Below are 27,718 nucleotides of genomic sequence, written 5' to 3'. Positions count from 1 at the left end.
CCAAGGGGGCATTGTGAGACCTCAGGGCCTCCTGGAAACAAGGGACCAGGCTTCATGGAATGAGGGGAAGAGGGGACAGGTCTGGCAGGCTTGGCCTCCCAGGGGCCACCTGACAGGTCTGGCTGATCTTGGAATGTCAAGGGCTGCTTCTCATCTGCCCATGAACCACTGGGGCTCCGTGCTTTCCTTGCTATGGAAAAGAACTGTCCCTCTTTTTCGACACCCATGGACAAAATTGGTACTTCCCCTAAAAAATTTCCTGTATGCAAGGGTATCTGCCAGAAAAAATCCTTCCAGCTCTGGCTGGCCTTGGCCTCTGATGGTCGCATCTCAGTTGCCTCAGAAGCACTGGGGCTCTGTGCCTTCCTTCCTGCAGAAAAGAACTGACCCTCTTGTCCAGGGGCCATGGCAGGAACTGGAATGTGGCTGCCAAAATTCCATCTATCCTAGGATTGCTCCCAGACAAAAGCTGCCAGGAAGGACAGTTCTGCCTGGCCTTGGCCTCTGGTGATATGAGCAGAATGTTTTCCTTTGCAAACATCTTGGAGAGGGCCCAGAGATCTCCTGAGCTGGGTTTTGCAGGCCTCAAGAACATAACTCATGTATGGAGGCTGATGTGCCTGGGCTCAGCTGTGAGGAGACTGAGGACAGATCAGGAGTGGCCTGGCAGGGCTTGAAGGGTGGATGCGGAAATGGTGAAGCTTTTCTCCATAGCGGGAATCAGGCAGGGAGAGAAATTATGCCACAAGTGCAGCTGGGGAAGTCCAGACTGGACACAGGAGGAGAAAGGAATTTCCCTCCCAGGGCAGGGCTGTGGTGCAGCACGTCCCCAGCAGGAGCCTGGAGCAGCCCAAGGCTTTGTGTGTCCAGGCAGGGGCAGCAGGAGGCAGAGCTGCCAGCAAAGGAAGGGCCAGCGAGGTGGGGCAGCCGGGGATGACGACAGCCTGCAGGGACAGAGGCACAGGGCAGGGACACCGTGGGACAGCCTGGGCTGCAGAGGGCTCAGGGATGTGCAGCAGCTGCAAGGCCCTGACAGAGCCAACCTGTGCAGCCCTTTGGCCATGGCTGCTGGCCCTGGGCCTGAGGCCACCAGGGGACAAGTGACCCTTGCAGCCCTGGGGCCTCAGTGCCTCCTTGTCCCTGCTCAGCAGCCTGGCAGGGGCCGCCCCATGGTCCTGCCCTTGGCACTGCACATCCCCACATGCCAGTGCCCATCCCGGGAAGAGCCCTGAGCAATGAGGGAGGGACAGGATCTGTCTTGCCAGGGGCTGGGGCTCAGGCCTGGGTCCTTTGCATTCCTGAAACACATCCAGGTTTGCTCAGCACCAGAGCCACCTTCCTCTTGCTTGTCCCTTGCTGTCATCTCTGCTCCAGCATTATGCTCTACTTGGGGACACTTTCTCAGTCGTGTCCCTCAGTGGGACCCATTAAAAGTCCAAGAAACTTCAGTGTTTCAATCACACTTTGAGTTCTTGAGAAGTTTTTTTAGCACACTCTCTGGGAATGAGACTAATGAAAACAACAGCAGCCCCTGAGACGGTCATTAAAGTCATTGTGCTGTGTCTGTGCAGCTGAGCTGGGCCGGGCTCCTGGCACAGAGGGTGATCCTGGTAACCAAGCAGAGCTTCAAAAGCACATTTCTCTTGCTGAGCAGCTCTTCTGCCAGCCCAGCAGGGCTGGGGCACTGCCTGCAGCCAGCCCGGGCACAGCACAGAGGCACAGAGAGCTTCAATCAGTCAGGGCTGGGAAGGGGCTGAGAAGTGCCTGGGGCAGAATCACTGCCAGCCCTTGGCACAGGAACCTCTGGCTGCAGGACAATGCAGCTGCAGCTCCTGGAGTGATCTCCTAAAGCTGGAACATCCCAATGCCCACAGATCCTGTGAGTACTGAGTATTTCTGGTGCAGGGGAGGTGAAATGATCATGACGCTCTGACATGCTGAGGGCTTCTGATCTGACATATAATATTTCCAAGAAAGGGATTTTGATAAAAGTGAGGAAATTTCCGATGACTTCGCATTCAGTTTCCTAATACTGGAGAATGTCTGGGTTAGGGGCATAAATATTAAAGATTTATTATGAATTATTAACAATGAAATTTGGCAAGTACCTGAGGCATCCAAATTTTTGCTTTTAGTGATCAGTAGGTTCACAGGAGATCCCTAATGTACTTTCAGCCTCTCTGCCCGTGGACAGCAGCAGCAACATCTTTCCTGGATCCATCAGGCTCAGACAGAGCTGTCCTTTCTCCAAGCTGCAAACAGAACCTGCCCCCAGCCAGTGCCCTGCAAACAGGCAGGGTTCTGTCAGGCCAAGTAGAGTGCACAGAGATTTGGGGTTTGGGAGTGCTGGCAGGGAGAGATCAGGCACAGGGAGACACCTGCAGGAGGAAAATCTCCAGGAAGCAGAGAGAAGATCAGGGAAGGAGAGAAAACAAAACCCAGAAATGTTGAGGCAGGAAGAGTTTAGAGATGTCCAGAGGATCCCCTCCAGTGCAGCCCCTCCCTCTGCACAAGCCCCCTCCCTCCTGTGCCCCAGCCAAGCCTCTGCCCTCAGAGCCGGGGCTCCAAGGCGTGCAGCCCCTCCTGTGCAGGCAGAGCTGCAGCAGAGCCGTGGGGCAGCTCTGCAGCCCCAGGCCCAGTTCCCTCTGCAGAGCACAGGGCTGGGAGCAGCTGCCCGGCACTGGGGGCTCTGGCAGGGGGCACAGCTGGCTCAGGGTGACACAGCTGTCCCCAGTGCCCGGCTCTGGGCAAGGCTGGCAGTGCAGCCAGGGAAGGAGCTGCACCTCCCTTCATCCAGTGCCATCAGAAGGACACTTGGAAGTGTCCCTGAGATTTCAGTCCAAGCTGGGAGCTTCAATCAAGGATGCAAACCTGTCCTAGAGAATCTCTGATTTATAAGATTGATGGGAAAAGGCAGAGGTGTTCTGAGACTGAAAATGCTGCTGGGTGGGTGAAATGAGGAATGTGAGTCCTTGCCTACAAATGTGGAGCTGAGCTGTGGTGGATCCATCTGCTCTTACCTGTACCTGGGGCATTTTTAGGGAAAATGTGGAAAGGTGATCATCCTCCCCCAGAGAAAGGTTAAAGCCCAGAGAAATTCAAAAGAGGTCAGAATGAGAGAGCATCTCCCCTCACTCTCCTCTCATCACTTCGCCGCACAGAACTTATTCTGTTCTCCCTGAGTGCAGCAGAAATGCGGAGGGTTTCTGATTTCCAGGAACAGCAGGACTGATATAAGGGTGTTTATGAAGAAAACCCCAGAAGTGTAGAACAAAAAATGCTGTCTATGTGTGTTCCAGGGGAGGGGGTTTGGGAAATGTCTTTGATTTTTGTTACAGGTAACGCCTCTAACTCTTCACTGTAATTTTCTCCATGAACAGGGGCCTATGTGCAGCCACAGCAAAACAGCAGCTCTATCAGCCACTTCCTCCTGCTGGCACTGGCAGACACACGGCAGCTGCAGCTCCTGCACTTCTGCCTCTTCCTGGGCATCTCCCTGGCTGCCCTCCTGGGCAACGGCCTCATCATCAGCGCCGTAGCCTGCGGCCACCACCTGCACACGCCCATGTTCTTCTTCCTGCTCAACCTGGCCCTCAGCGACCTGGGCTCCATCTGCACCACTGTCCCCAAAGCCATGCACAATTCCCTCTGGGACACCAGCACCATCTCCTACACAGGATGTGCTGCACAGCTCTTTTTCTTTCTGTTCTTCACTGGAGCAGAAATTTCCCTCCTGACCATCATGTGCTACGACCGCTACGTGTCCATCTGCAAACCCCTGCACTATGGGACCCTCCTGGGCAGCAGAGCTTGTGCCCACATGGCAGCAGCTGCCTGGGCCAGTGGCTTTCTCAATGCTCTCATGCACACGGCCAGTACATTTTCCCTGCCCCTGTGCCATGGCAATGCCCTGGGCCAGTTCTTCTGTGAAATCCCACAGATCCTCAAGCTCTCCTGCTTCAAATCCTATCTCAGAGAACTTGGGCTCATTGCTGTTACTATGTCTTTTGGATTTGGTTGTTTTGTATTCATTGTTTTCTCCTATGTGCAGATCTTCAGGGCTGTGCTGAGGATCCCGTCTGAGCAGGGACGGCACAAAGCCTTTTCCACCTGCCTCCCTCACCTGGCTGTGGTCTCTCTCTTTGTCAGCACTGTCATGTTTGCTCACCTGAAGCCCCCCTCCATGTCCTCCCCATCCCTAGATCTGACAGTGTCAGTTCTGTACTCGGTGGTGCCTCCAGCCCTGAACCCCCTCATCTACAGCCTGAGGAACCAGGAGCTCAAGGTTGCAGTGTGGACACTGATGACTGGATGTTTTCAGAAACATTAAACTGCCAGCCAGTTTCTGCATATCACTTTTAATAAAACTCATCTTTGATATTTCTTGGTGGTTTCATTTTGGAGGTTCTTTTTCTTTGTTTTATTTTTTTAATCTTGTCCACAAAGAAAACCCATTCCTTTTGCCAGTTCTGATTTTGTTTCTCTCCACCTTCCCTGTGGCCACAGACTGTGTCAATGAGGGGCTGCACTCTTGGTGGCTTTAAAGAAACTAAAGGTACCTCAAGCAACGTTTTCTGCAGAGATGCCCTTTTGTTGCCTTCTCTGAAGCTGCAGCAGCAATGTCTGTGTGCAGAACTGGGAACAGATCATTGCTGGCCAAGAAGCTCTGCTCCTGCTGGCCACACCACTCCTGATCCAGGCCAGGAGCCATTGGCCTTCTTGGCCACCTGGGCACACAGCTGGTTCATGTCCAGCCTGCTGTCCCTCAGTCCCTGCAGGTCCCTTTCTGCCTGGCTGCTGTCCAGCCACTCTGTCCCCAGCCTGTAGCACTGCAGGGGTTGATGTGACAAAATTGCAGGACCCAGCACTTGGACTTGTTAAACCTCACCTTGTTGGATTTGGGCCCTGGATCCAGCCTGTCCAGGGCCCTTTGCAGAGCCCTCCTTTGCTCCTGCAGGTCAACACTCACATCCCACTTGCTGAACTTCTGCAAAGTTGTCCTCAGTTCCATGGATCCCCTCAGTGTCACAATGTTGCTTTGGTTAAACCAGGCCCTGCACTGTCACACTGGTCTCATTGGTTCAATGGGGCCCCAGGGTGTCACAAAGGCCCCATGGTCACATGAGGTCCCACACTGTCACCATGCTCTCTGTGCTTCCACAAGTCCCCTCAGTGTCACAATGGACTCCTTGTTTCCACAAGCCCACACAGTATCACAACAGCCTTCCAGATTCCCTGAGGCCCCAGAGTGTCACAGTGGCCCCTTGGTTACACAAGGTCCTGCAGTGTCACAATGTCCCCTGGGTTCCATGAGGCCCTGCAGTGTCAGAAGTGCCCCTTGGTTCCACTGGGCCCTGGACTCTCCCAATGCTCTCCTTGGTTTGGCAGTGTCACAGTGGTGAAACCCCTCGGTCACGCGAGGCCCCACAGTGTCACCATGGCCTCTGTGGTTCCACCAGGACCCAGTGTCACAGGGACTCCCTGGTTCCATTGGGTCCCAGAGCACCACAATGGAGCCCTGGTTCTATGGGGCTGCACAGGGTCACCATGGCCCTCTTAGTTCCACGAGGCCCTGCAGGGTCACAATGGTCCCAGAGTGTCCCAATCATCACAGAATGACAGAATCAAAGAGGCTGGAAAAGACATTTGGGATCATCAAATCCAACCAATGCCCTAATACTGCCTTGTCACCCAGACCATGCCACTGAGTGCCACTGGAGAGGGACAGTGACTCTGCCACCTCCCTCCTGGCCTGCCCATTCCAATGCCCACTCACCCTTTCATTGAAGAACTTTTTCCTCTTGTCCAGCCTAAACCTCCCCTGGTGCAGCTGAAGGCTGTGTCTTCTTGTCCTGCCCTCCAGCAGATCCACACTCACACCCAGCTCGGTGTCACCTGCAAATCTGGTGATGGTGGGCTTGATCCCCTCACCCAGATCATCGGTGAAGATGTTAAACAGGACTGGGCCCAACACAGATCCCTGGGGACAGCACCAGGGACTGGACACCAGCTGGGTGCAGCACCATCCCCACCCCTCTCTGGGCCCAGCTCCAGCCAGCTCTTCCATCTCCCAGCCAGGAGGGAACCTGCCCAAGCCGTGGGCTGCAGATTTTCCAGGGAATGCTGTCAGAGACAGTGTCCAAGGCTTTGCTGAAGTCCAGATGGACACATCCACAGCCTTTCCCACATCCACAGGTGGGTCACCTGGTTATAAAAGGAGATCAGGTTGCTCAGGCAGGATCTGCCCCTCTTAAATCCACACTGGCTGGCTCTGACCCCTCGGCCATCCTGTGGCTGCCCTGTGGTGGCTCTCAGGGTGATCTGTTCCATAACCTTGCCGGGCACCGAGGTCAGGCTGACAGGCCTGGAGCTTCCCAGATCCTCCTTCCAGCCCTTCCTGGGGATGGGCTCACACTGGCACCTCCAGTGCTCTGGGACCTCCCTGGTGAGCCAGGACTGATGGCAAATGATGGGGAGCAGCTTGGGGAGCTCATCCACCAGCTCCCTCATCCCCTGGGATGGATCCCATCCCATCCCATACACCTGTGAGCATCTGAGTGGTTCAGCAGGTCAGCAGCTTCTTCCTCCTGGATTACAGGGGCCTATTCTTTTCCCTGTGCCCATCTACCAGCTCAGGAGAACTTTTGTGCTGAGGACAATCTGTCTTAATATTGAAAACTGAGACAAAGTAGATGTTAACTAGCTCAGCCTTTTCCTCATCTTTATAGTTACTATATTCCCCACTGTATCCAATATAAAGTAGAGGTTCTCCTTATCCCACATTTTGCTAACAATTTATTTATAGAAACATTTTATGTTATTTTTCAGAGAAGTTGCCAGTTTAAACACTAATTGAGTTTTCACCTCTCAACTTTTCTTTCTTTATAACCTGTTGACATCTTTAAACACTTCCTGAGTTGTCAGTCCTTTTTTTCCCTTGAGATCCCACAAAACCTCCACGGACAGTCAGAACAGTCATTTTCCTCACCACCTCATTTTTTGACACACTAGGACAGGCCGCTCCTTCCCCCTTATGATTACTTTCTTGAAATGTGTTCATCCTCCCTGGACCCCTTTGTTTTTAAGGGCTGTTACCCATAAAAAAATCAGTCCCTGATTTTGTACTCCTCAAATCAGCATCCTAAATAGGCCAAAGTCTGCCCTTCCTAATTCCAGTGTGGAAGTTTTGTTGCTGCCCCTCCTTCTGTCACAGATCATTGAAAACTTGATTATTTAATGGTCCCTGTGCCCCAGGCAGCCTCCGACCCCCACATCTGCCACCAGCCCTTCTCTGTTTGTGAACAGCAGGAGACAGAGCTTTCCTTGGGAGTGGAGTGTTACCAAACATTTGGTAAAACAGAAAACTCCTTAACACCAGTGCAGCATTAAGAAGCAGCATTCTTTATTCAGCTGGATGCACGGGGGATAGCTCCTCCCAAAGCCGAGCATACTGAGTGCAGGAAAGTTTCTGTTCATTTTCTGTATTTTTCACACATATTCATTGATTGTGCTGGACTAAACACACATCTGATAATCATTGCCCCAGAATCATTAACATATTTCCCCTCCCCTTTACCCATGTGTTCTTCTGTCCTGGGGGTCTCTCTGGTTATCCCTGGTGGTCGTGGACCCCAATGTTCCCGTGGGCCTGGCTGAGCTGGCAGGACACTGAGGCTGGTGAACTTCCAGTTCCCCTTGTCCCACAATGGGCATTGTGTGGTTTCCATAGGCCTGGGGTTTTGGAGAACAAGCACCAGGTGTCAGCTCACCTGGTGGAGACAATTTATCATCTGGTAACATGAGTTCACAGAGTGACATCACAGAGTGGATTATGTGAGGCCATTGAGCAGCTACAGCATTATAGACTATCTCTGTGACATCACAGAGCTGGCTGTGATATCATAGGGCAGAGGTTGTATATCATAGGGCAGACTATGACATCAGAGGCCTTTGTGTAGGTAAGAAAATGGGCTGTGACATCACAGACAGTCTGTGTGATGTCACACAAGGGCTGTGTGACATACCAGGAGGGCTGTGTGAGGTCACTGGGTTGGTCACTCCATCCCAGCTCCCCCTCACAGTTTCTCCCAAGAAGTCCAATTCTGTTCATGTCCCGCAGGGTCCCTCTCCTTGCCCCAGCTTTAGGATGGGCCCTGGGCCTGGAGCAGGAGCAGCTCTGGAGGGCCCCAGGGCCGGGGCTCTTGTGCTGGCCTGGGCAGATGGGATGGCAGGAGGGGCTGCAGAGCTCTCAGCACCTCAGGCAGAGGGGAGCAGGGCAGCCAGGGAGCTCCTTTGGCCTTGGCCAAGCCCCTTCCCCCATGGTGGGGCTGAGTCCTGGCTGAGCTGCAGCTGCTGCTGTGCCCTTGGCAGGGGCTGAGGCCGTGGGGCAGTGCCCAGAGCAGCCTGGGCTGAGCAGAGCTGTGGGGCCAGAGCCGGCTGGGCTGTGCTGGGGAGAGGCCCTTGGTGCTGCCCAGAGCTCAGGGCAGCTGGCAGAGCTGGCAGGGAGCTGGGCTGGGCTGGGAGAGCCTGGCACAGGAACCATCAGTGTCCATCGCAGCCTGGCTGAGCGGGCAGGGGCAGGACTCAGCCCAGGCCTTGTGGGGCAGGGCCAGCGCCTGGGCAGGCATTGAAAACAGGCAAGAGCCCCAGAGAGGAGGCTGCTCTGTGCCCTTGGGCCATGGACAGAGCAGGGAGGGGCCCAGGATATTTGTCAGCGCCAGCCTCTGTCTGTGCCAGCCCTGGGCAGCCCTGGCTGCTGAGCCCAGCTCTGCCCTGGGCTGAGTTTGGCTGTGGCCCAGCTCCATCCTCCTGCGGGGCTCAGGGCCTGTTCCCGGCCATGGCCAGCCCTGGCCGCCTCTCTGCTGGCCCCGAGGCCGGCAGAGCCCGGGCAGGGCTGTCTGTGCAGCCCCACAGGTGCCACGGGCTCGGCAGGAGCTGGCAGAGGCTGCCCAGCAGGGAGGCCATGGGGCACAGAGCCCCAAGGCTGCCCAGGGCCCCACGGCACAGGGGCCGTTCCCAGCCGCAATGCTCCTGTCCTGGGCTGGGCTGCACAGGGGCTGTGGCACCATGGCTGGGCCAGCACAGGGCCACCGAGGGGCCCCGCAGCCGCTGCCGGGGCTGGCAGCAAGGCCGGGCACAGACAAGGAATTGCTGAGCATGGCCTGCGCTGGCCAGGGCTGCCTGTGCCCAAGGCAGAGCTCAGCTGCCCTTGGGGGCTGCAGGAACACTCAGGAGCCCAAAGAGCCTCCATGGCTGTGCTGGAGACCAAGGCTGGAGCAGGGAAATGCCAGGCTGCTGTGCCATGGGGAGGGCATGTAATTCCAGCACACACCTCAGCTCTCTGATGGTCCCGGCACCGTGCTGGGCCCTGTTCCAGACTGGAGCAGAGCAGATGTTGATGGCACAGGAGCCCTGCGGGGCTGGCAGGGACCTGCAGCTTGCAAGGTGCTCTGCTCTCCCTCAGCTCCTCTTGGAGAGATCCAATCCCAGCTCGGCACCTCAGGGCACAAGTGGCACTGTCTGTTCATGGGCACACAGCTGATGTCTGCATGGAAAGGGGCGCAGGTTTTAATACCTGTTAGTTTCATAATATTCAAGGACATCTTTATTATCTGGGTCATTTGAGTAATTTTAAGAAATAGCAATTTTTTCCCACCAGAGACAGTAATTTCCTGCATGTGGCAGGAGAAGAAATATTAATCTTCCTGTTGACTAGTGTCACCAATATTCAATCTATTATTTCCTCTCCCTCTTCCTTCAGGTGTTTCCAGCTCTCCTCTTTGATAAGTTGTGGTTCCCACTGCAGGGGTTGCACTTGGACCTTGGCTCTGCACAGGAGAGCTCTTCATCCACTTTCCCTCTTTCCCTCCCTCTGGGCATGGAGGGAGCTCCTGACTTCAGCCTGTGACTCATGTGTGCGAAGAGCAAATCTAGGAAGAATCGGGGCAGGGAGGGTTTGGGGGGACCTTGGGATCTGTGCTGGGCACAGAAGGTGTTTTCCATTGCTCTGAGACTGTCTGCTGTGCACAGTGGATTTAATATCCAGCAGAGGAATGACTTTTGCATTTGATGGAGCTGTGCCTTCCCTTGGCTTTGTTGGCTGGCAAGAAGTGAACATCCCTCTGTGTCTGGGCAGCTCCTTCTCCAAAGAAAGCAGGTGGGAGTTGGAGCCAAGGAGCTGAAACCTGCAGGTGCAGCCTGGGCTGGAGGGAGCTGAGATTTGCACAAGGCTGCTCTGAGTGCCAGGGCTTGGATGGGGGAAATGGTGGGGTGGGGGTAGGGACAGAGTCTGATGGATTGTCAGCCATAAAGGCTCTTGATTTTCATATCTATTCAAACTGCATGAGGAGGTACTTGGATTCAATGTCAATTGGAGATTGCACACATAAATTTCTTAACAGTAAAAAAAATAATAAAACTAAACAGGACCTAAGAAATCTTTTCTCATGGTCTTTGTAAATACGGTGTATTCAGTTTGAATAGGGTCCTGAAATCTGTGTAATCAACCAGAAAGGATCTGAAAACTTAAATAATTCCCAGAGGCTTGGCTTGTTAAGGTGTTCTGAATGTTAATGATCCCTGGGGCACTGAATTCCGGAACTGAAGAGCTGAGGGCTGAAGAAGCCTGTGGAGCAGTAAAATTCAGCAGCAGCCTCCAAGTGTCTGAGGATGTCAGCAGCCCCCACTGAGGCCATCCCTGCCCAGAGACCCTGGGGGAATGGGCAGACAAGGAGAGCGTCCCTGGGGCTGGGGCAGCAGAACTCAGAGGCACCAGCGGCTCCAGCTGGGAAATGGAGTGTGGGATGGGGCTGTGAAAGCCCTGCCTGGGCTGTGCCAAGCAGGACACACAAGCCCTGACCCCCATCCACTAAAAAACTCTCTCAAGGAGACATTTAAATGGAGTGACAATAATTTGTATCCTCTGAGTTGGATGCACTGGGGCAATACTATCAAGAGTTTCTCAGGAGCTCTAAGCAACAAAACAGCCTTTACTGGGAAATTTAGAAAATCAGTGACACTTTGGCAAACGTTTTAATATGGCATTCAATCAACAAAAAAAACTTCTCAAAGTATTGACTTGGCCCATTCAACTTCACAAACTCTAAGCCTGTTCAATTTTAAGTTAATCAATATTTGCAAGAGTACAAAAATAGAAGAGGTAGATACAAAAAGAGAGAACAATAAGATACAGAGAAGCACACACTCAGCTACCAACTCCTGGATTCCAGCAATGTTCAGATGGAAATTCCAAGAGGAGGTAGGGTCAAGATGTGTGCTTGCCTTGTGGTCAGCCTTAAATACCCCTTGGTCTTCCTGGGCTCTTCCCCCAGGTGGGACCTGGGGTCATTTGGTCACTCAGGAGCTGGGCTGGGGCTCCAGAGGTGGCTGTGGAGCATTGCCTGTGCTGTGCCAGGGACTGGCAGACACTGCTGGGCTGGGATAGAGGCTCTGGGGGGATTGGGGTTCCAGGGCAGGGCAAGGCTGGGGTTCCAGGGCAGGGCAAGGCTGGACCTGCCCCTTCCTCCCCCACACATGAAATATTTCCAGCCAGCAATCTCCTCCAGTCTGTCACAATAGTCAACATTGGAGGTGAGACCCAATATGGCCATTGGCACCTGCAGGAGAAGGACAGTTCTTTTCCATAGGAAGGAAAGCACAGAGCCCCAGTGTTTGGAAGGCAGGTGAGAGCCTCACTAGGTCAAGGCCAGGCAGACTTGTCAGGAATGGCAGATTTTGTCCAGGGGCAGTCTTTGGAGACAATCCCAATTTAGGCCATGGCACCTGGAGAAGCAGGACAGTTCTTTCCCAAAGGAAGGAAATTGTGGAGCCTTCCCCCGTGTTTTGGAGGCAGATAAGCAGTGACCCTTTCCAAACAACTTCCTGCCAGATTTGTCCTGGCAATATGTCCATGGGAACAATCCCTGGATATAAGGAAATGGAGGTGAAATCCCAATTCTGGCCATGTGTGCCTAGAGGAGAAGGAGAGTTCTTTTCCATAGGAAGGAAAGCCCCGAGACCCAGTGCTTCAATAGCAGATGGGAAGAGACCCTCCAGGTGCCAAGCTGTCAGGCAGCCCCTGGAGGCCAAACCAGCCAGACCTGTTCCGTGTTCCCTTGGTTCCCTGGGGCCCCGCAGTGTCCCAGGTGTCTCCGTGGTTTCTCAGGCCCCATAATGACACGTGACTCTTCTGTTCCATGAGGCCGCAATGTCACAATGGACCTTTGGACCCTGGGGGTTTGCGATGTCACAATGGTCTCCTTTGGCTCCACAGTGTCACAATGGAACACTGATGACACGAGGCCCTGCAGTGTCACAATGGACCTTTGGTTCCATGGGACCCTCAAGTGTCACATTGGTCTCCATGGTTCCTTGAGGCCCCACAATGGCACGTGACTCCTCTGTTCCATGAGGCCACAATGTCACAATGGACCTTTGGACTCTGGGGGTTTGCGGTGTCACAATGGTCTCCTTTGGCTCCACAGGGTCACAATGGAACACTGATGACACGAGGCCCTGCAGTGTCACAATGGACCTTTGGTTCCCTGCAGCCCTGCAGTGCCACAAAGGCCTCTTGGTTTCACGAGGCCCCACAGTGTCCCAATGACCCTCTTGGTTCTGTGGGGACCCCCCATAGTCACAATGGTCTCACTGGTGCCGTGAGGCCTCACAGTATTTTAGCATAATATCCCCATCGTGGTGATAATTAGCATTGACTCTATCATTCCAGAAGGCTGATCAATTGCTTTATTATATTATTCTATACTATACTATACTATACTATACTATACTATACTATACTATACTTACTCAGACAAACTCATTGTGCTTACAGACAGTCCAATGCACTCAGACCAGTTTGGTCCTTGAATGCAAACAACAGCACCACTGGCCATTTAAGACATCACCTTTTGGTAACAAATCTCCATAACACATTCCACATGTTTGCAACAGCAGGTGCAGCAAGTGAAGGTAAGAATGGTTTCTCAATCTTTTCTGTGAGCTTCTCACAGCCTTCCCCAGGATGATGCCTGTGAAAGTTGTGCCTGCAGCTCTGTGGCCAGAGAGTTGCAGCCACATCACAGTGTCACAATGCTTTGCTTATTCCATGGGGCCTCATAGTATCCCAATGGTCTCCATGATCCCATGAGTCCCCTCAGTGTCACAATGGTCTCCTTGGTTCCAAAGTGCCCCACAGTTTCACAATGGCCCCTTGGTTCCATGAGGCTGTGAAGTCTCTTCATGGTGTCTCCATGACTCCATGAGGCCTTCCAATGTCACAATGGACCTTTGGCTCCCTGGGGTCTCACCGTGTCACAATGGTCCCTTGGTCCCATGACACCCCAAAGAGTCATAATGGTCTCCATGGTTCCATGAAGCCCCGTGGTGTCACAATGGACCCTTGGTTTGATGGGGCTTCTCAGTGTCACAATGATCCCGACATTCCCTGGAGTCACACAGTGTCACTACAGTCTCCTTGGTTCCATGAGGCCCAGCAATGTCACAGTGCTCTCCAGGATTCCATGAGACCTCACAGTGTCACAATGGTCCCTTGGTCTCACAGGCCTCACAGTGTAGGGAGTGTGGGAAGGGCTTCAGCTGCAGCTCTGCCCTTGTCACCCACTGGCCCATCCACACTGGGGAGAGGCCCTACGAGTGTCTCCTGTGTGGGAAGAGCTTCTCAGACTGCTCGTTCTTTACCCAGCACCAGCGGAGGCACCAGTAAAGGAAGCCCTGCGAGAACCCCGCCTGCAGGAAGAGCTTCGTGTGCTGCTCCAGCTCCATCCCCATCAGAGGACCCGCCCTGGTCAGAGCCCTGGTGACCACATTCCCTGTGATACACAGAGGGAATTGGCTGGTGTTCCTTTTATTTTTGCTCCAGTTATCTTTTCTCTTCCTCCATTCAAAACACAGAAAATTGTGGTAAAAATCAACAAATTCATCAAAGGCATCTAAAGCCTCACATTTTACTTGTGTTTTGGGGAATCTTCGATTCCAGGAGATATCTGTGAGGAAATGGGGGTGTTGAGCGTATTTGGTTTAGTTGTCTTTATTTCTTGGCACTCCAAAGGTGAGAGGGACAGATCTGTCAGCTCAAAACCACTCAGTGCCACTAAAAACTACTGAATCCCACCCCAAAACTACTTGCTTCCACTGCATCTCAGGGTGAAATTAGGTTGCAAGGAGATTGGGCAAAGTGGGATGCAAATCAGGATGGGCATTGGGTGGGGTGGGATGGGTGGGATGGGGTTTGGGAGGTGTGAAATGGGGGAAGTACAGCCTGGGAAGAGGTCTTGATGTCCAGGATGGCTGGGGTGAGTTGGGGTTGGCATTGGGGAGGTGAGGTGGGGTCTGGAATAGACAGCCAAAGTTTGGGGATGATTAAGATAGGGGGAACCCGTTACTGAGTGAGTTTTTGAATATTCTACATTCATGAAAAGATGCTGGGGTATCTCACATTCCTGAAGCAGTTTTGGGGCACTCCCAAACTCTTGGGGGGTTTCCTGAAAGCAGTTCCATGGAGCCCCATGGCCAGGGGTGGTTGCCACAGGCATGAGCTCAGTGCTGTGCCAGAGTCCATTGCCTCGGTGCTGAGAGCAGAGAAATGATGAATGGCCCCAGACATCTCCAGTGTGTGTGTGTGGAGGCCTGTGAGCTTACTGGGGAGAGGGCAACAGCAATGCCCTGGAGAGATGCACCTTAGGCTCTGGGCATTCCTCACAGCTCAGGGTGAGGACAGAAGCTTCCCCCATGGTACTCTGCAGCACTGTGTTAATTTGTCCCAGATCTGTCCTCCAAATTGGCCTGTTGGCCTTTCCTAACCTTTTTACCCTCATATGTTCATGTTCTAGCAAGTTCTCCCTTCCCTGTCTTCTCATTGCTTTATGTCCCCGCCTATCCACCCTGGCATTCCCTATTAGTCCCTTTTCCTGTGTACCACCCCTAAACCCTGACATCCCTGATGCTCTCCTCAACCCCCTCTGTTCCTGTATTTATACCCTAAACCCTCTTTTGTCTTTAACCCCCAGACCCCTTGACCGCCAGATAAACCCTCGCTGGAGCTCCATGCCTGGACCCTCCCGTGTCGTCACTGCCGAGCAGCTCCGTGTGTGTGTGTGTGTGTGTGTGTGTGTGTGTGTGTGTGTGTGTGTGTGTGCTGGGCTCCCGTGGCTCCTATCCGTGAGCACAAAACACTCCCAGGGAAAGTTGTGCCCGCCACCACCACAGACTGACAGTGTCCCTTGGGACCAAGAGGCCTTTGTGATACTCTGGGAGCAAGGAGAGCATTGCTGACCTGCCAGACATCATGGAACCAAGGATCCACTGTGACACTGCAGGGCCTTGGGGGACCACGGTGACATTGTGCCACTGCAGGGCCCAAGGATCCAAGAGACCTTGTGACACCAAGAGGTCCCATGGAATCAAAGGGACATTGTGACACTGGGAGGCCTCATGGAATCATGGAGACCATTGGGACACTCTGGGGCCTCATGGAACCCTGGGGACACCAAGTTGTCTGGGAGTGTTGGTCTGCTGGAGGGTAGGAGGGCTCTGCACAGGGCCCTGGCCAGGCTGGATCCAGGGCCCAAATCCAACAAGGTGAGGTTTAACAAGTCCAAGTGCCGGGTCCTGCACTTTGGCCACAACAACCCCTGCAGTGCTACAGGCTGGGGACAGAGGGGCTGGACAGCAGCCAGGCAGAAAGGGACCTGCAGGGACTGATGGACAGCAGGCTGGACATGAGCCAGCAGTGTGCCCAGGTGACCAAGAAGGCCAATGGCTCCTGGCCTGGATCAGGAATGGTGTGGCCAGCAGGAGCAGAGCTGCTGTGCCAGCACTGATCTGCCCCAGCTCTGCACACAGACATTGCTGCTGCAGCTCCAGAGAAGTCAACAAAAGCACATCTCTGCAGAAAACTCTGCTGAGAGATCCTTTAGTTCCTTTAAAGCCACTGAGATCGCAGCCCCTCATTGACACAGTCTGTGGGCACAAGGAAGGTGGAAAGAAGCAAAATGAGAAATGGCACATGGAATGGCTTTCCTTTGTGGACAAGATTAAGAAATAAAACAAAGAAAAAGAACCTCCAAAATGAAACCAATAAGAAGCATCACAGATTACTTTTATTACAGGTTATTTGCAGAAATTGGCCAGCAGTTTAATGTTCCTGAAACCTTCCTCTCATCAGTCTCCATAGTGCAGCCTTGAGCTCCTGGTTCCTCAGGCTGTAGATGAGGGGGTTCAGGGCTGGAGGCATCACTGAGTAAAGAACTGACAGGGCCAGATCCAGGGATGGGGAGGACATCGAGGGGGGCTTGAGATTGCCAAACGCTGCAGTGCTGAGGAACAAGGAGACCACAGCCAGGTGAGGGAGGCAGGTGGAAAAGGCTTTGTGCCGCCCCTGCTCAGAGGGGATCCTCAGCACAGCCCTGAAGATCTGCACATAGGAGAAAACAATGAACACAAAACATCCGAGTCCCACACACACACTAACAGCAAGAAGCCCAAGTTCCCTGAGGTAGGAATTGGAGCAGGAGAGCTTGAGGATCTGTGGGATTTCACAGAAGAACTGGCCCAGGACATTGCCATGGCACAGGGGCAGGGAAAATGTATTGGCTGTGTGCAGCAGTGAATAGAGAAAGGCACTGGCCCAGGCAGCTGCTGCCATGTGGGCACAAGCTCTGCTGCCCAGGAGGGTCCCGTAGTGCAGGGGTTTGCAGATGGACATGTAGCGGTCATAGCACATGATGGTCAGGAGGAAATACTCTGCTGAGATGAAGAACATGAAGAACAAGACCTGTGCAGCACATCCTGTGTAGGAGATGTTCCTGGTGTCCCAGAGGGAATTGTGCATGGCTTTGGGGACAGTGGTGCAGATGGAGCCCAGGTCGCTGAGGGCCAGGTTGAGCAGGAAGAAGAACATGGGCGTGTGCAGGTGGTGGCCGCAGGCTACGGCGCTGATGATGAGGCCGTTGCCCAGGAGGGCAGCCAGGGAGATGCCCAGGAAGAGGCAGAAGTGCAGGAGCTGCAGCTGCCGCGTGTCTGCCAGTGCCAGCAGGAGGAAGTGGCTGATGGAGCTGCTGTTGGACATTTGCTGTGGCTGCACATGGGCACCTGTTCATGGAGAAAGGACAGGGACAAGTCAGGAGAGGATGCTTGGAGCCAAACCTGGGCCATTCCCTGCAGGCTGTTCTGCTGGGACTCACCCACCCTTGTTCCTGCTCTGGGAAAACCTTCACCCAGGTCCCTGCCTGAGCTCCAGTTGTGCTGGCTGAGTGTGCCAGGAGCAGGCAGGGCTGTGTGTGGGGGCACTCAAGGAGCCATCCCTGCCCTACTGCCGTGGGTTTGTGGCCATGTGGCAGAGGGACAAGGCTGGATATTCAGGAGTTGTCAGGGGAATTGCTCATACTGCAGAAGGGTTTGGTACCATCTGCACTACCATGTCTGGAGGACATGGACAGCAGGGAAAATATGTAGGGAATGTTTTTCCTACCCACACAACATTGCTGGCTCTCTAAGGTCAGAAATCCCCAATATTCCTGCTGCACTCAGAGTTTGGCACTGAGAGATGTGAGAGGCAAAGGATTCCTTGTGGCTGAGAGAAGGTGATGGGCTGGATGGGCTTGTTACCCCACCTGCAGAGGTGATGCTGCTGCTGCCCAGGGCTGAGGAGTGGCTGAAGGCCCTTTGGGAGGCTCCCAGCAGAGACACTGACCACCCAAAGTCACAGTTCTGGAGTCTCTGTAAATGTTCAAACATTCCTTTGATGATCCCTTCAACCCAGAATGTTCTGTGATTCTGGGATTACAATTCCTGTTTTGCTTCTCTCATCCCCCTGTTGTCTATAATCAAAACAGAAAAAAAGGATTTTTGCAATAGTGTTAGAGCAGTAAAGTAAAAACCAGACCTTTATTGAAAGCTTCCAGGTGTCCCAGCGGGGATGAGGAACATTCAAACTCTTATTTAAACAATTTATTATGGTTGATTAATTAGGATATTTAATAGGACCATCCAAGAAGAGATTCAGTTGCCCCAGTTACACACCCCTGGCTCAACCCATTGGAGTAGGTCCAAGGCTTCTTTGCCCAGCTTTTTGTTATCACTGCTCACATTCTAAAACCAAAATGCTTTTCTTGTACGTCCACTTCCTGATAGTAAGACAATCTAGTATTTTAAAAATGTATTTAGAAAATCAGCTTATTGTTCTTAAATCTGGGAGAAAGGTAAGGAAACGTACTACAGTTATTTAAGGATTATTATTATATTATCTCTATAATAGTTGTTAGAGTTAATTAAGAGTTTAATAGAGTTAGGTAAGAACTCTGGTTTTATAACAATTTCATAGTAAGTTCCAGAACTAAAAATATGTGAAAAATATATGAAAAGCAAAAATCTTTTTGTCACCGAACCAACTGTCCCATCCTGCTCCAAGCAGGAAATTGAAAACACTCTCAGGAAAGCTCCTGATCTTTACAGCAATCCCAGGCTTACCTTCTTTGGGAAGTGTCCTCCGGAGCTGTGCCCAGGCTCGTCTGGAGCTGGGAGCAGCCCTGCCCCAGCCAGCCCCTCTCAGCAGCAGCACCTGCCCTGCTCAGGGTGGCTCCTTCCCCCCACAGCTCCTGGCCAGCGCTGGGAGCAGCTCCAGGGCCGGCTGAGAGCTGTCCCTGGCAGGCAGCAGAGTCCCTGGCCCAGCACAGTGCCCTGGGCTGCAGGACCCTGCTCTGCAGGACAGCCCTGGGCACCCCTGGCTGCTCTGCACAGGAGATGAGCAGAGAATGCACTCACAGGGTCTGAGGGCATTGGCATGTTCCAGCTTTAGGAGATCACTCCAGGAGCTGCAGCTGCATTGTCCTGCAGCCAGAGGTTCCTGTGCCAAGGGCTGGCAGTGATTCTGCCCCAGGCACTTCTCAGCCCCTTCCCAGCCCTGACTGATTGAAGCTCTCTGTGCCTCTGTGCTGTGCCCGGGCTGGCTGCAGGCCCCAGCCCTGCTGGGCTGGGAGAAGAGCTGCTCAGCAAGAGAAATGTGCTTTTGAAGCTCTGCTTGCTTACCAGGATCACCCTCTGTGCCAGGAGCCCGGCCCAGCTCAGCAGCACAGACACAGCACAAGGACTTTAATGACCCTCTGGGGCTTTGTGCTCAGCCCTGAACATCAGGCCCTGAGAGGGAGCTGCAGAAACCTCTGCAGAACTCCAAGTCGCAATCCAGCTCCAAAGTTTCTGGGACTTTTAATGGGTCCCACCGAGAGACACGACTGAGAAAGTGTCCCCAGGCCCCAGGCAGAGCAGAGAACTGGAGGCACTGATGCCAGGTGGGGACAGAGAAAAGCCAAGTCTTGGTTCCCTGGGCCACAGCAGGGTCTGTGCCACCAAGGGCTGTGAGGAGACACCTTGTCCTGAGGCCCTGGGGCCTCCTGGCACAGCCCCAGCCAGGCTGGGCACTGTCAGCCCCTGCTCCTGCCCTCAGCATCCCCCCCATGCCCACATCCCAGTGGCCTCAAGGATCTGCTGGAAGGAGTCCCTGGGGAGCCTTGGTCAGGAATGGCCCTGGGGGCTCCTTCATGACTGCAGGTTTTTCAAAGGACTTTGGCTTTTGCTTTTGCCTTGGAGTCTCTGAGAGGTTTATGCAATCATGGCCTCCAATTATCTGCTGTAATTAGTCCCTGGAGAGGCTTTGTCAGGAACAACACTCAGTGGGGCCCATTAATGCTTCAAGGTACTTCAGTTTTATTAAGGTACTTGGTGTTTGCCTTTTTATACAGACTCTGTGAGAGGTTTGTGCAATCATGGCCCCAAATATCTGCTTTAATGAGTCCCTTGAGAGCTTTGTACAGGCACTCACTAGGGCTCATTAATACTTTGAGATTCTTAGCTTTTGTAAGGTACTTTGGATTTTCCTTTCCACATTGACAGTTCTTTGTGCCATTTTGAGTCTCTGAGAGGTTTTTGTGCCATCCTGGCCTCCAGTTCTCTCCTCCAAGGACTCCATGAAGAGACTGTGGTATAGATGAACCTTTGTGGTTCCCATTAATGCTTTAGACCCCAACCACTTTGGGGTTTTCTTCTGACTTTGACTCTGGGAAAAGTTTTTGCAATCTCCTCTCAGGCCCTGAGGTTCCAGGGCTCAGCTCCAAATGCACCATGGGGCTCATTAGGGTCAAGTATGTCCTGACAAACCACGGGTCTGCCTCAATTTCTCTCTGCTCTCGTGCAGCTTGTCATTAAGTTTCTGTAGTGATTTTGGGTCATCATTTTGAGATTTCTCGGCCAATGCTTCAATAGTTTGGTGGCTAATTACCAGTGCACTCACTAGAATATACTTACTATTTCCTGCTGTGACATAGGATTAGGAGAAAGGCAAAGTAGTCAAAAAATATTAAAAGGGTATAAATAAATTGTATTAACAATAACTAAAGAAAGAGTAATAAGAATTAGAACAAAACTTTCAGAACACTTCCTCTCTCCATACAACCTGACAATGTAAAGAGACAAAACCCAAAATTTTCAGTCAGTTTACCACCTCTAAAATAGTCTTTCTTCACTTCACTTAGGGAGAGAAGTACCTCTTGTTAATGTTATGAAGACTTCTCCACAAGAAAACTGTTATCTCATGGCTTTTCATTTCCGTGAATAACAGCTGACTGGAAAAATCTGCAGTCATGAAGTCCCTCCCATTTTTTCACAGCTTTTCCCACAGTTGTGTTTATGGGCCATGTCAGCTTATGGGGTATTAGTATAAACATGAGCTGTTTAAGAGCAAAGGTTCTCTTCATCTCTTTCTGAAATCATCATCTCTGGGAACAGAGATCTTCTCTCCCTGAGGACACAGGGTCTCATCACTCTGCTCTCCTTCTCTGTTCAAACTTCTCATGGGATCACAGCTACTTCAAGATTTGCTTACTTTAGCATGGAGGCCTTTGCTGAAACAAGTCATCTCCCCATACTTTTCAATGCATTATAGGGAAAAAGAGAGTCTGATGTATCCATGATATCCTTCTCCATAGCTTTAGCAGAGGATTCCAGCCCCAAGATCAAGGCATCTCCTCATCCCTCCCATCTGGGACTCAACTTCCTCTTCACTGACCTCGGTGTCTTCATGTTGCTCCTCTGTGTTCCTGCCCTGTGTCCTTTTCTCTCACAGGAGGGAGGATGGCAGCACTGGCAGAGTCAATATCTCCCGGGGCTGCAGATGGTTCCGTGAGCCCGGCTGGGCTCGGTAGCCAATTCTTGTTTTGGCCATGGTCCCTGGACATGAAGACCAGTTCTTTTCTATAGGAATGAAGGAACAGAGCCCCACTGCTTTTGGGGCAAATGAGAAGTGACCACAAGCGGCAAAGGCCAGACAGAGCTTCCAGATTTTGTTCTTAGAGATACCCTTGAATATAGGAAAGATTTTAGGCAGAGTGTCAGTTTTGGCAATGGGCATCTGAAAAGACAGATGGTTCTTTTCCATACAAAGGAAATAAAGGAGCCCCATTGCACCAGGAGTTGATGAGGGGCAGCCCTTGACATCCCAGCATCAGCCAGACCTGTCAGATGGCCACTGGAAGGCCAAGCCAGCCAGACCTGTTCCATGTTCCCTCGGTTCCATGTGGCCCCACAGTGTCCCAATGGTCCCTTGCTTCCAGGAGGCTCTGAGGTGTCACAATGCCCCTTTGGTGATCCCAGGCCCTGAAGGGTCAGAATGGTCTCCATGGTTCCATCAGGCCCCACAGAGTCATAATGGTCTCTGGGTCCATGGAGCCCCGCAGTGTCACCATGGCCCCTTGGTTCCATGGGCTCCAGTGGTGCCACAATGATCCCCTTGGTTCCATGAGGTGCCCACAGTGTCACAGTGATCTCCATGGGAAGGAAAGAACCAAGCCCCAGTGTGGCAGGGGCAGCCACCAGAGACCAAAGCCATCCAGACTTGATGGTACGGGCAGATTTTGGCTGGGAGCAACCCTTGGATATAGGGAATTTTAGAGGTGGGATCCCAGTTTCAGATATGGACACCTGGAGGACAGTTTTTTCCATAGGAAGGAAAGCACAGAGCCCGAGTGTTTCAAAGGCAGAAGAAGAAAGGGGTGGCTCCTGGGAGGCTCAGCCAAACAGACCTGTTCTTCCTGGCATAATTTGTCATGGAGGAATCCTTGGATAGATGGAATTTGGGAGGAGGAATCTCAATTTTGACAACAGTCATCTTGAGATAAAGGACAGTTATTTCCACTGGAGGGAAAGCACCAAGCCCCAGTGTTTCAAAAGCAGATGAGAGGCAGCTCCCAGGAGGCCAAGGGCAGCCAGACCTGTCTGTCCTGGCAGCTTTCACTTGGGAGCAATCCTTGGATGTACAGAGTTTTGGAGGAGGAATCCCAATTTTGGCCATGGCCCATGGAGGAGAAGGAGAGTTCTCTCCCATAGGAAGGAAAGCCCAGAGCCCCAGTGCCTCAGAGCGGGTGAGAAGCAGCCCTGGACATGCCAAGGTGGTCAGGTGGTCTCCAGGAGGCCCAGCCAGCCAGACCTGGTCCATGTTCCCTTGGTTTGGTGGTGATGCCTTGAGAGGCTGCCTAGAACAGAGCTAGGCAGTGTTAAAGGAATAAAGCAGGTATTTATTAAAAGGCCTTCAAGGGATACACCTTGGGCAGTACAAGAGCCTGGCCCTGGCTCCATCGTAAATGGAGTCCAGGTCACGAGTTTTCACTGGGGCAAACAGGGAGATTTGGTCTGGCAGGATGTGTAAAACAATCTCCTGTGATATCTACTTGTTCTCACACAGAGCACTTGGCTGCAGGGACACATTCCCATCGTTCCTGCCCAGGTTTCAGGATTCAAACACTGCTGTCCTTCCCAGGAGCTGTTCCTTCAGCTGCCTCGGGAGGCCTTTTGGCCTCTGGACCCACACTCTGGCTCCAATATTAGCACTGCTGGATCCAAACCCTTTATCTCTACCAACAGCAGTGATTTGAGGTGGATCTCCTTTTTTCCCCAATTGTTTTAAACACTGACAGTGTCAATACTTGTGCTACCCTGACATGGGTTTGAATAATGCAATGTTGTTCACTATTCTTTAACCAAATTACTTCATTTTCCCCTTGATAATCTGCATCAGTTCCTCCTCCCATGACATGAGCACTTTGCAAGGCCAAGCTCCAGTGAGCAGTTACCAAACCAAAGTGTCCTGGAGGAATTTGGATTCCTCTTCCTCTATTGTTAACTCTCCTTTGCTTCTGATTTATCCTAACTAATTCCAGTGGATGAAGGTCCAGCCCTGCAGCCTCTGGGCTGGCCCTGCCAGGGCCATCACACCCAGAACAATTTCCCAGGCAGTCCCAGTCTCACTGCCCAGGGCTGTATTTGCACACTGGGAGCAGCCGTGCACAGCCAGGGGGTTTCCATTTCCCCAGGGGCCATTGTTAAGGGCATGGAGCACATCTGGGAGATGGGTTCTCCATGGGGACAGGTTCCCAGCACTCATTATTTAACTGCTCTTTTAACAACCCATTCTCCGCCTCCTCCTCCTCGTCCTCCTTCTCTTCCTCCTCCTCTTCCTCCTGCTACTGGTCTTCTTCTTCCTCCTTATCCTCTTGCTCCTCCTTGTCCTCCTCCTCCATTTACTTGTCCTCCTACTCCCCCTCCTCCTCCTTGTCCTGCTCATCCTTATCCTCCTCCTCCTCCTCGTCCTCCTCCACATCCTCATTCTCATCCTCTTCCTCCTCCTATTCCTCCTCGTCCTGCTTGTCCTCCTCATCCTCATCCTTTTCCTCATCCTCATCCTCATCCTCGTCCTCCTCCTCCTCCTCCTCCTCCTCATCTTCCACATCCTTATCCTTCTCCTCCTCCTCCTCATCGTCCTCCTCATCATCCTCATTCTCATCCTCTTCCTCCTCCTCTTCCTCCTCCTCCTCCTCGTCCTCGTCCTCGTCCTTGTCCTCCTCCTCCTCGTCCTCCTCCTCATCCTCCACCTCCTCCTCCTCCTCCTCCTCCTCCTCCTCCTCTGAGTGAGGTTCTCAGGATTCAATGACTCTAGGATTCCAGGAACCTGGAACTCTGGGATTCCATGGCTCTGTGACCCCATGGATGGATTCAGGACTGTCTCCAAGGCCACGAGGGAACATTGGTGCCAGCGGGAGGGGCTGCAGTGCAGGGGCACCAACAGCTGAGAGGCGACTGAGCTGCTGCTGCAGCTGCTGCTGCTGCTGCTGCTGCTTGTGGGGGTGCTGCTGGCAGGGGCAGGGCCCTGGTGTGGCTGAGCGTTGCCATCTCAGCCTGGGAGCTCCTGGGAGCTCAGGACAGAGCCAGGACTGACCCAGGCTGGCAATGCACTTGAGGACAGACACAGAGAATGGAAAGTGCCCATGGAGTGGTTCCGAGCAGGTCTGTGGGAAGGAGGAGGGAGGGAAGATGAATCCCCTGCCCAAGGCTGCCAAGGGAAGGCTTTGGGAGGGAAAGGAAGCCTTGACCTGACACTAAGTCCTTCAAGGGCTCAGATGCCCACGCTGAGCAGGATTTCATCGGGCTTTGTCTCACGACAGTAGCAGGGTCAGAAGTGGTGGGAGCAGCTGGAAAACAGGGCTGTGTATTCCCTTCCCCCAGCCCATTTGGGAACATCTGGGAAAGGTCTCCATTGTCTGCCTGCAGCCAGCTTGGGGGGCCCTTCCTCTCCTCCTCCTGCTTGGGGGACTGGGCTTGGTTTCTTCTGCCATCTGCAATGCTGAGCTTCTCTCTCCTCAAACCCAGCTGCTCAGGTTTGTGTCCCTGTGTCTCACACCTTCCTCCTCTTCCTCCTCACCACGTGCTCATGGAGCCTCTTTGGGCAGCTGGACTGGAACTGGCAGCAGCAGGCGAGCCCTGAGGAGCACCTCTGGCCTCCAGCCTTTCTGCAGGGCTGGCCAGAGCCTTCCTGCCAGGGGCGAGCCTCTTTCCTGTCTCTTCCCAAGGCAATATAGTCTGGATCTTGGCTCTGTCCTCCTTTCTCTTTCAGGGAAGGATCAGCCATGGCTGAAGGGATTTTCCGTAGGTACCTGGTGTTGATGGACATTGTCAGCATCAACCAGCCTTCTGGAAAGAATGGGATTTCTCCTGAGGATGATAAAGGAATTGTCCAGATTATGAAGGAGCAGGAGGTGATCCTTTGGCAGCACCAGCTGCACTTGGAGAAGGAAATTGCAGACCTGGAAGCCAGACAGGAGTGTTTGGCATGGCCTTTGTGGGAACTGGAGGAAAGATCCAATGGCACACATGCACAGTGGTTTGCTTGGCTGTCCCTGCCACGTTCATGATCTGGAGGCAGCGTAGCAATGGAGCCAGAGGGGAGCACAGAGAAGAAAAGACTGACCCGGGGCTCCTGGGGAAAGCCTGGAAAGGAGTGGCCTTCCTGACAAAGCCCTTGGGCTGCTCAGGGCCATTTGTATCTCCATGGGCAGAACTGGAGGATATCTTCCAGCATTTGTGGATAGATTTGTTGAATTACCTCTGTTCAAACACAAGGGAACTGGAGAGGGTTCTTTCAAAGTGTGACTCCTCCCTATTCCATCAGCAATAGTCTCACAGGATTTATGGGTCAGGAACATGTACTACACATGGCAGGGAAGCTGGGCAAGCAGTGAGTGCTGTACCAGCATGGCCAGAACGGTGCAAGAGCCAGCGCCAAACAGGCTGAGGCAGCCAGGCCAGTCCCATCTTTCCAGGGCTCTGGGCTGAACACACAGCTTCAATAACGTCAGGTGTGCTCCCCACAGAACCTTCTGCAGAGCTCTGGGTTAGGACTGACAGCTTTCCTCTTTATTTTGTATCAATGTTCTGATTTGAAAGCAAAACCAGTGAGAGACTCTAAGTCAGAAATACAATTTATTGGGAAAAGAGAAAAAACCCAAAAATACGTGCAATACTACAAAAGGAAAACCACTGACAAAGTCAGAATACAACCTAACACCCCTCTGGCCAGCATGCTGGTGCAGTCCAAATTGGAGTGGCTGCAGTCCTCTTGGAATTGCAGATGTGGTTGCTGTGTCTTCTTGGAAACCTGTGGAAAGGCTGCCTCTCTGTCTAAAAAGTCCCGGTTTTATCCAGGTGGGAATGCCTAGCTCCTCCCCCCTGGCCGGAGCATCTCACAATTGGCTGATGTTATTCTGAGTCACGAGGTGTGTCTTTGATCACCTGTTGAACAGAACTGTCTCCTGGAGAGTGTCTCTGAGCCATGTGGCAAGACATTGATGGGCCATTAACAGGAGATAAGGAAAACTGCCCAGAGGCAGCTCCTACTCAGATGGTAATAAGAAACATCTTGGTGCTCCAATCTTGGACAATCAGAAAAGGAAATTTTTCTCTCGTTTTTCCCATCTTACCTATGCAGATGTGTTGGGAGGCCATCTCTCTGTTTGTGTAAGTGTTGAACCTGAGAAAGGCAGTCTGTAGTGTCAGATGGATACCTGAGGGCTGTGACATAAGCAGTAAGGGTGAACTGTCAATGTAAATCATTATAAGGAATGTAGTATGCTCCCTCTTAACATTAAAATTCAGTGCCACCAGTGGCTCCAGTGGGTTGTGGATTAGGCATGTGTCTTTACCAAAAATGTAATGCTTATTGTAATATTTTTCAATTGGAATTGGGTCCAAAAGCAGGAGGATCTTGGTGCGAAATTAGTATTCAGCCTAATCATTACAACTAATTATGAGTTTTATTGAATAGATGCACATGTACAAATGTGCCAGCAGTTAGACTCTTTGATGAGTAGGTTCGAGGCATTTTTTCATTTAGTCTGTAGTGTGAACTTCAGTGCCTGCAGACGTACATATTAAATTTCCCTCTTCCGTCACCACTTGATGATTATCGTCACTAGAATTAAATTCTTAGTGTAGTGAGGAGGTGGAAAATAGATAAGAAAGTCTGTTGGGTTTGCATGGGCAGGTTTTGGTAGGTGAAGTAATGGTTTCTGTAAGAAGCTGTTGGAAGCTCCCCCATGCCCACAGAGCAAATGCCAGCCGGCTCCAGGAGAGGCCCACTGGCCTGGGCTGGGCCCGTCAGGGATGTGCTGATGCCTCTGTTATTGCTGTGAATATGTAAACTCACTGAAGAAGGGAAAAGCAATTGCAGCAAAGGAATTGTGTCCAGAAAGGAGCGAGGATGTGTGAGAGGAGCAGCCCTGCAGACAGCCAGGTCCCTGCAGGAGGGGCAGGAGGTGCTCCAGGCACGGGGATGCTGAGATTGCCCTGCAGCCCTGGGGCAGCCCTGGGGAGGCAGCTGAGCCCTGAGCACAGGGAGGGCACGGGGATGCTGAGATTGCCCTGCAGCCCTGCAGGAGCACATGCCCCAGCAGGAGGATGCCTGAGAGGAGGCTGTGAGCCCGTGGGAGGCCTGTGCTGGAACAGATTGCTGGCAGGGACCTGCAGACCTGTGGAGAGAGGAGTCCACCCCAGAGGAGGTTTCCTGGTTGGACGTGTGATCCTGGGAGGACCCGAGCTGGAGCAGGCTGTCCTTGAAGGACTGCGCTCTGTGGAAGAGTGATCCCCGCTGGAACAGTTTGGGAAGAACTTGTCAGGAAAATTAATCCACAAACACCAGAGGTTTATGTCATTGTCACATGCCCCCAGCTGGGTAATAATTAGCATTGACCCCATGATTCACAGAAGGCTGATCAACCTCTTCATTATATTCTATATCATTATTAAGAAACCCATTGCTTTTATACAGTTATAATACACCTGGACCTAATTGGTACACTAATCCAAACACCACCAACATTGGCTA

The 27,718-nt window shown here is 52.4% G+C and overlaps 2 protein-coding genes across 2 annotated transcripts in view; one reads left to right on the top strand and one right to left on the bottom strand.

The window, feature by feature from the left end:
• Positions 1-27,718, bottom strand: part of LOC144246964 (uncharacterized) — a 712,254-nt gene that overhangs the window by 611,470 nt on the left and 73,066 nt on the right. The gene's annotated exons all lie outside the window — the stretch shown is intronic.
• On the top strand, positions 3,152-4,675 carry LOC110480947 (olfactory receptor 14J1-like). The gene has a single exon (XM_085565352.1). It carries the CDS (start codon positions 3,566-3,568, stop codon positions 4,328-4,330), a length of 765 nt encoding a protein of 254 aa, XP_085421478.1. The 5' UTR covers positions 3,152-3,565; the 3' UTR covers positions 4,331-4,675.

Source organism: Lonchura striata, chromosome 35, assembly GCF_050655825.1.
Source record: "Lonchura striata isolate lonStrDom1 chromosome 35, ASM5065582v1, whole genome shotgun sequence".
NCBI lineage: Eukaryota > Metazoa > Chordata > Aves > Passeriformes > Estrildidae > Lonchura > Lonchura striata.
Note: the sequence above shows the minus strand (reverse complement) of the source record. Positions and strands in the feature narration are given on the sequence as shown.

Bases quoted from the DNA above. Each gene is read 5' to 3' on its own strand.
- LOC110480947 (XM_085565352.1), top strand. From the start codon at position 3,566: ATGTTCTTCTTCCTGCTCAACCTGGCCCTCAGCGACCTGGGCTCCATC.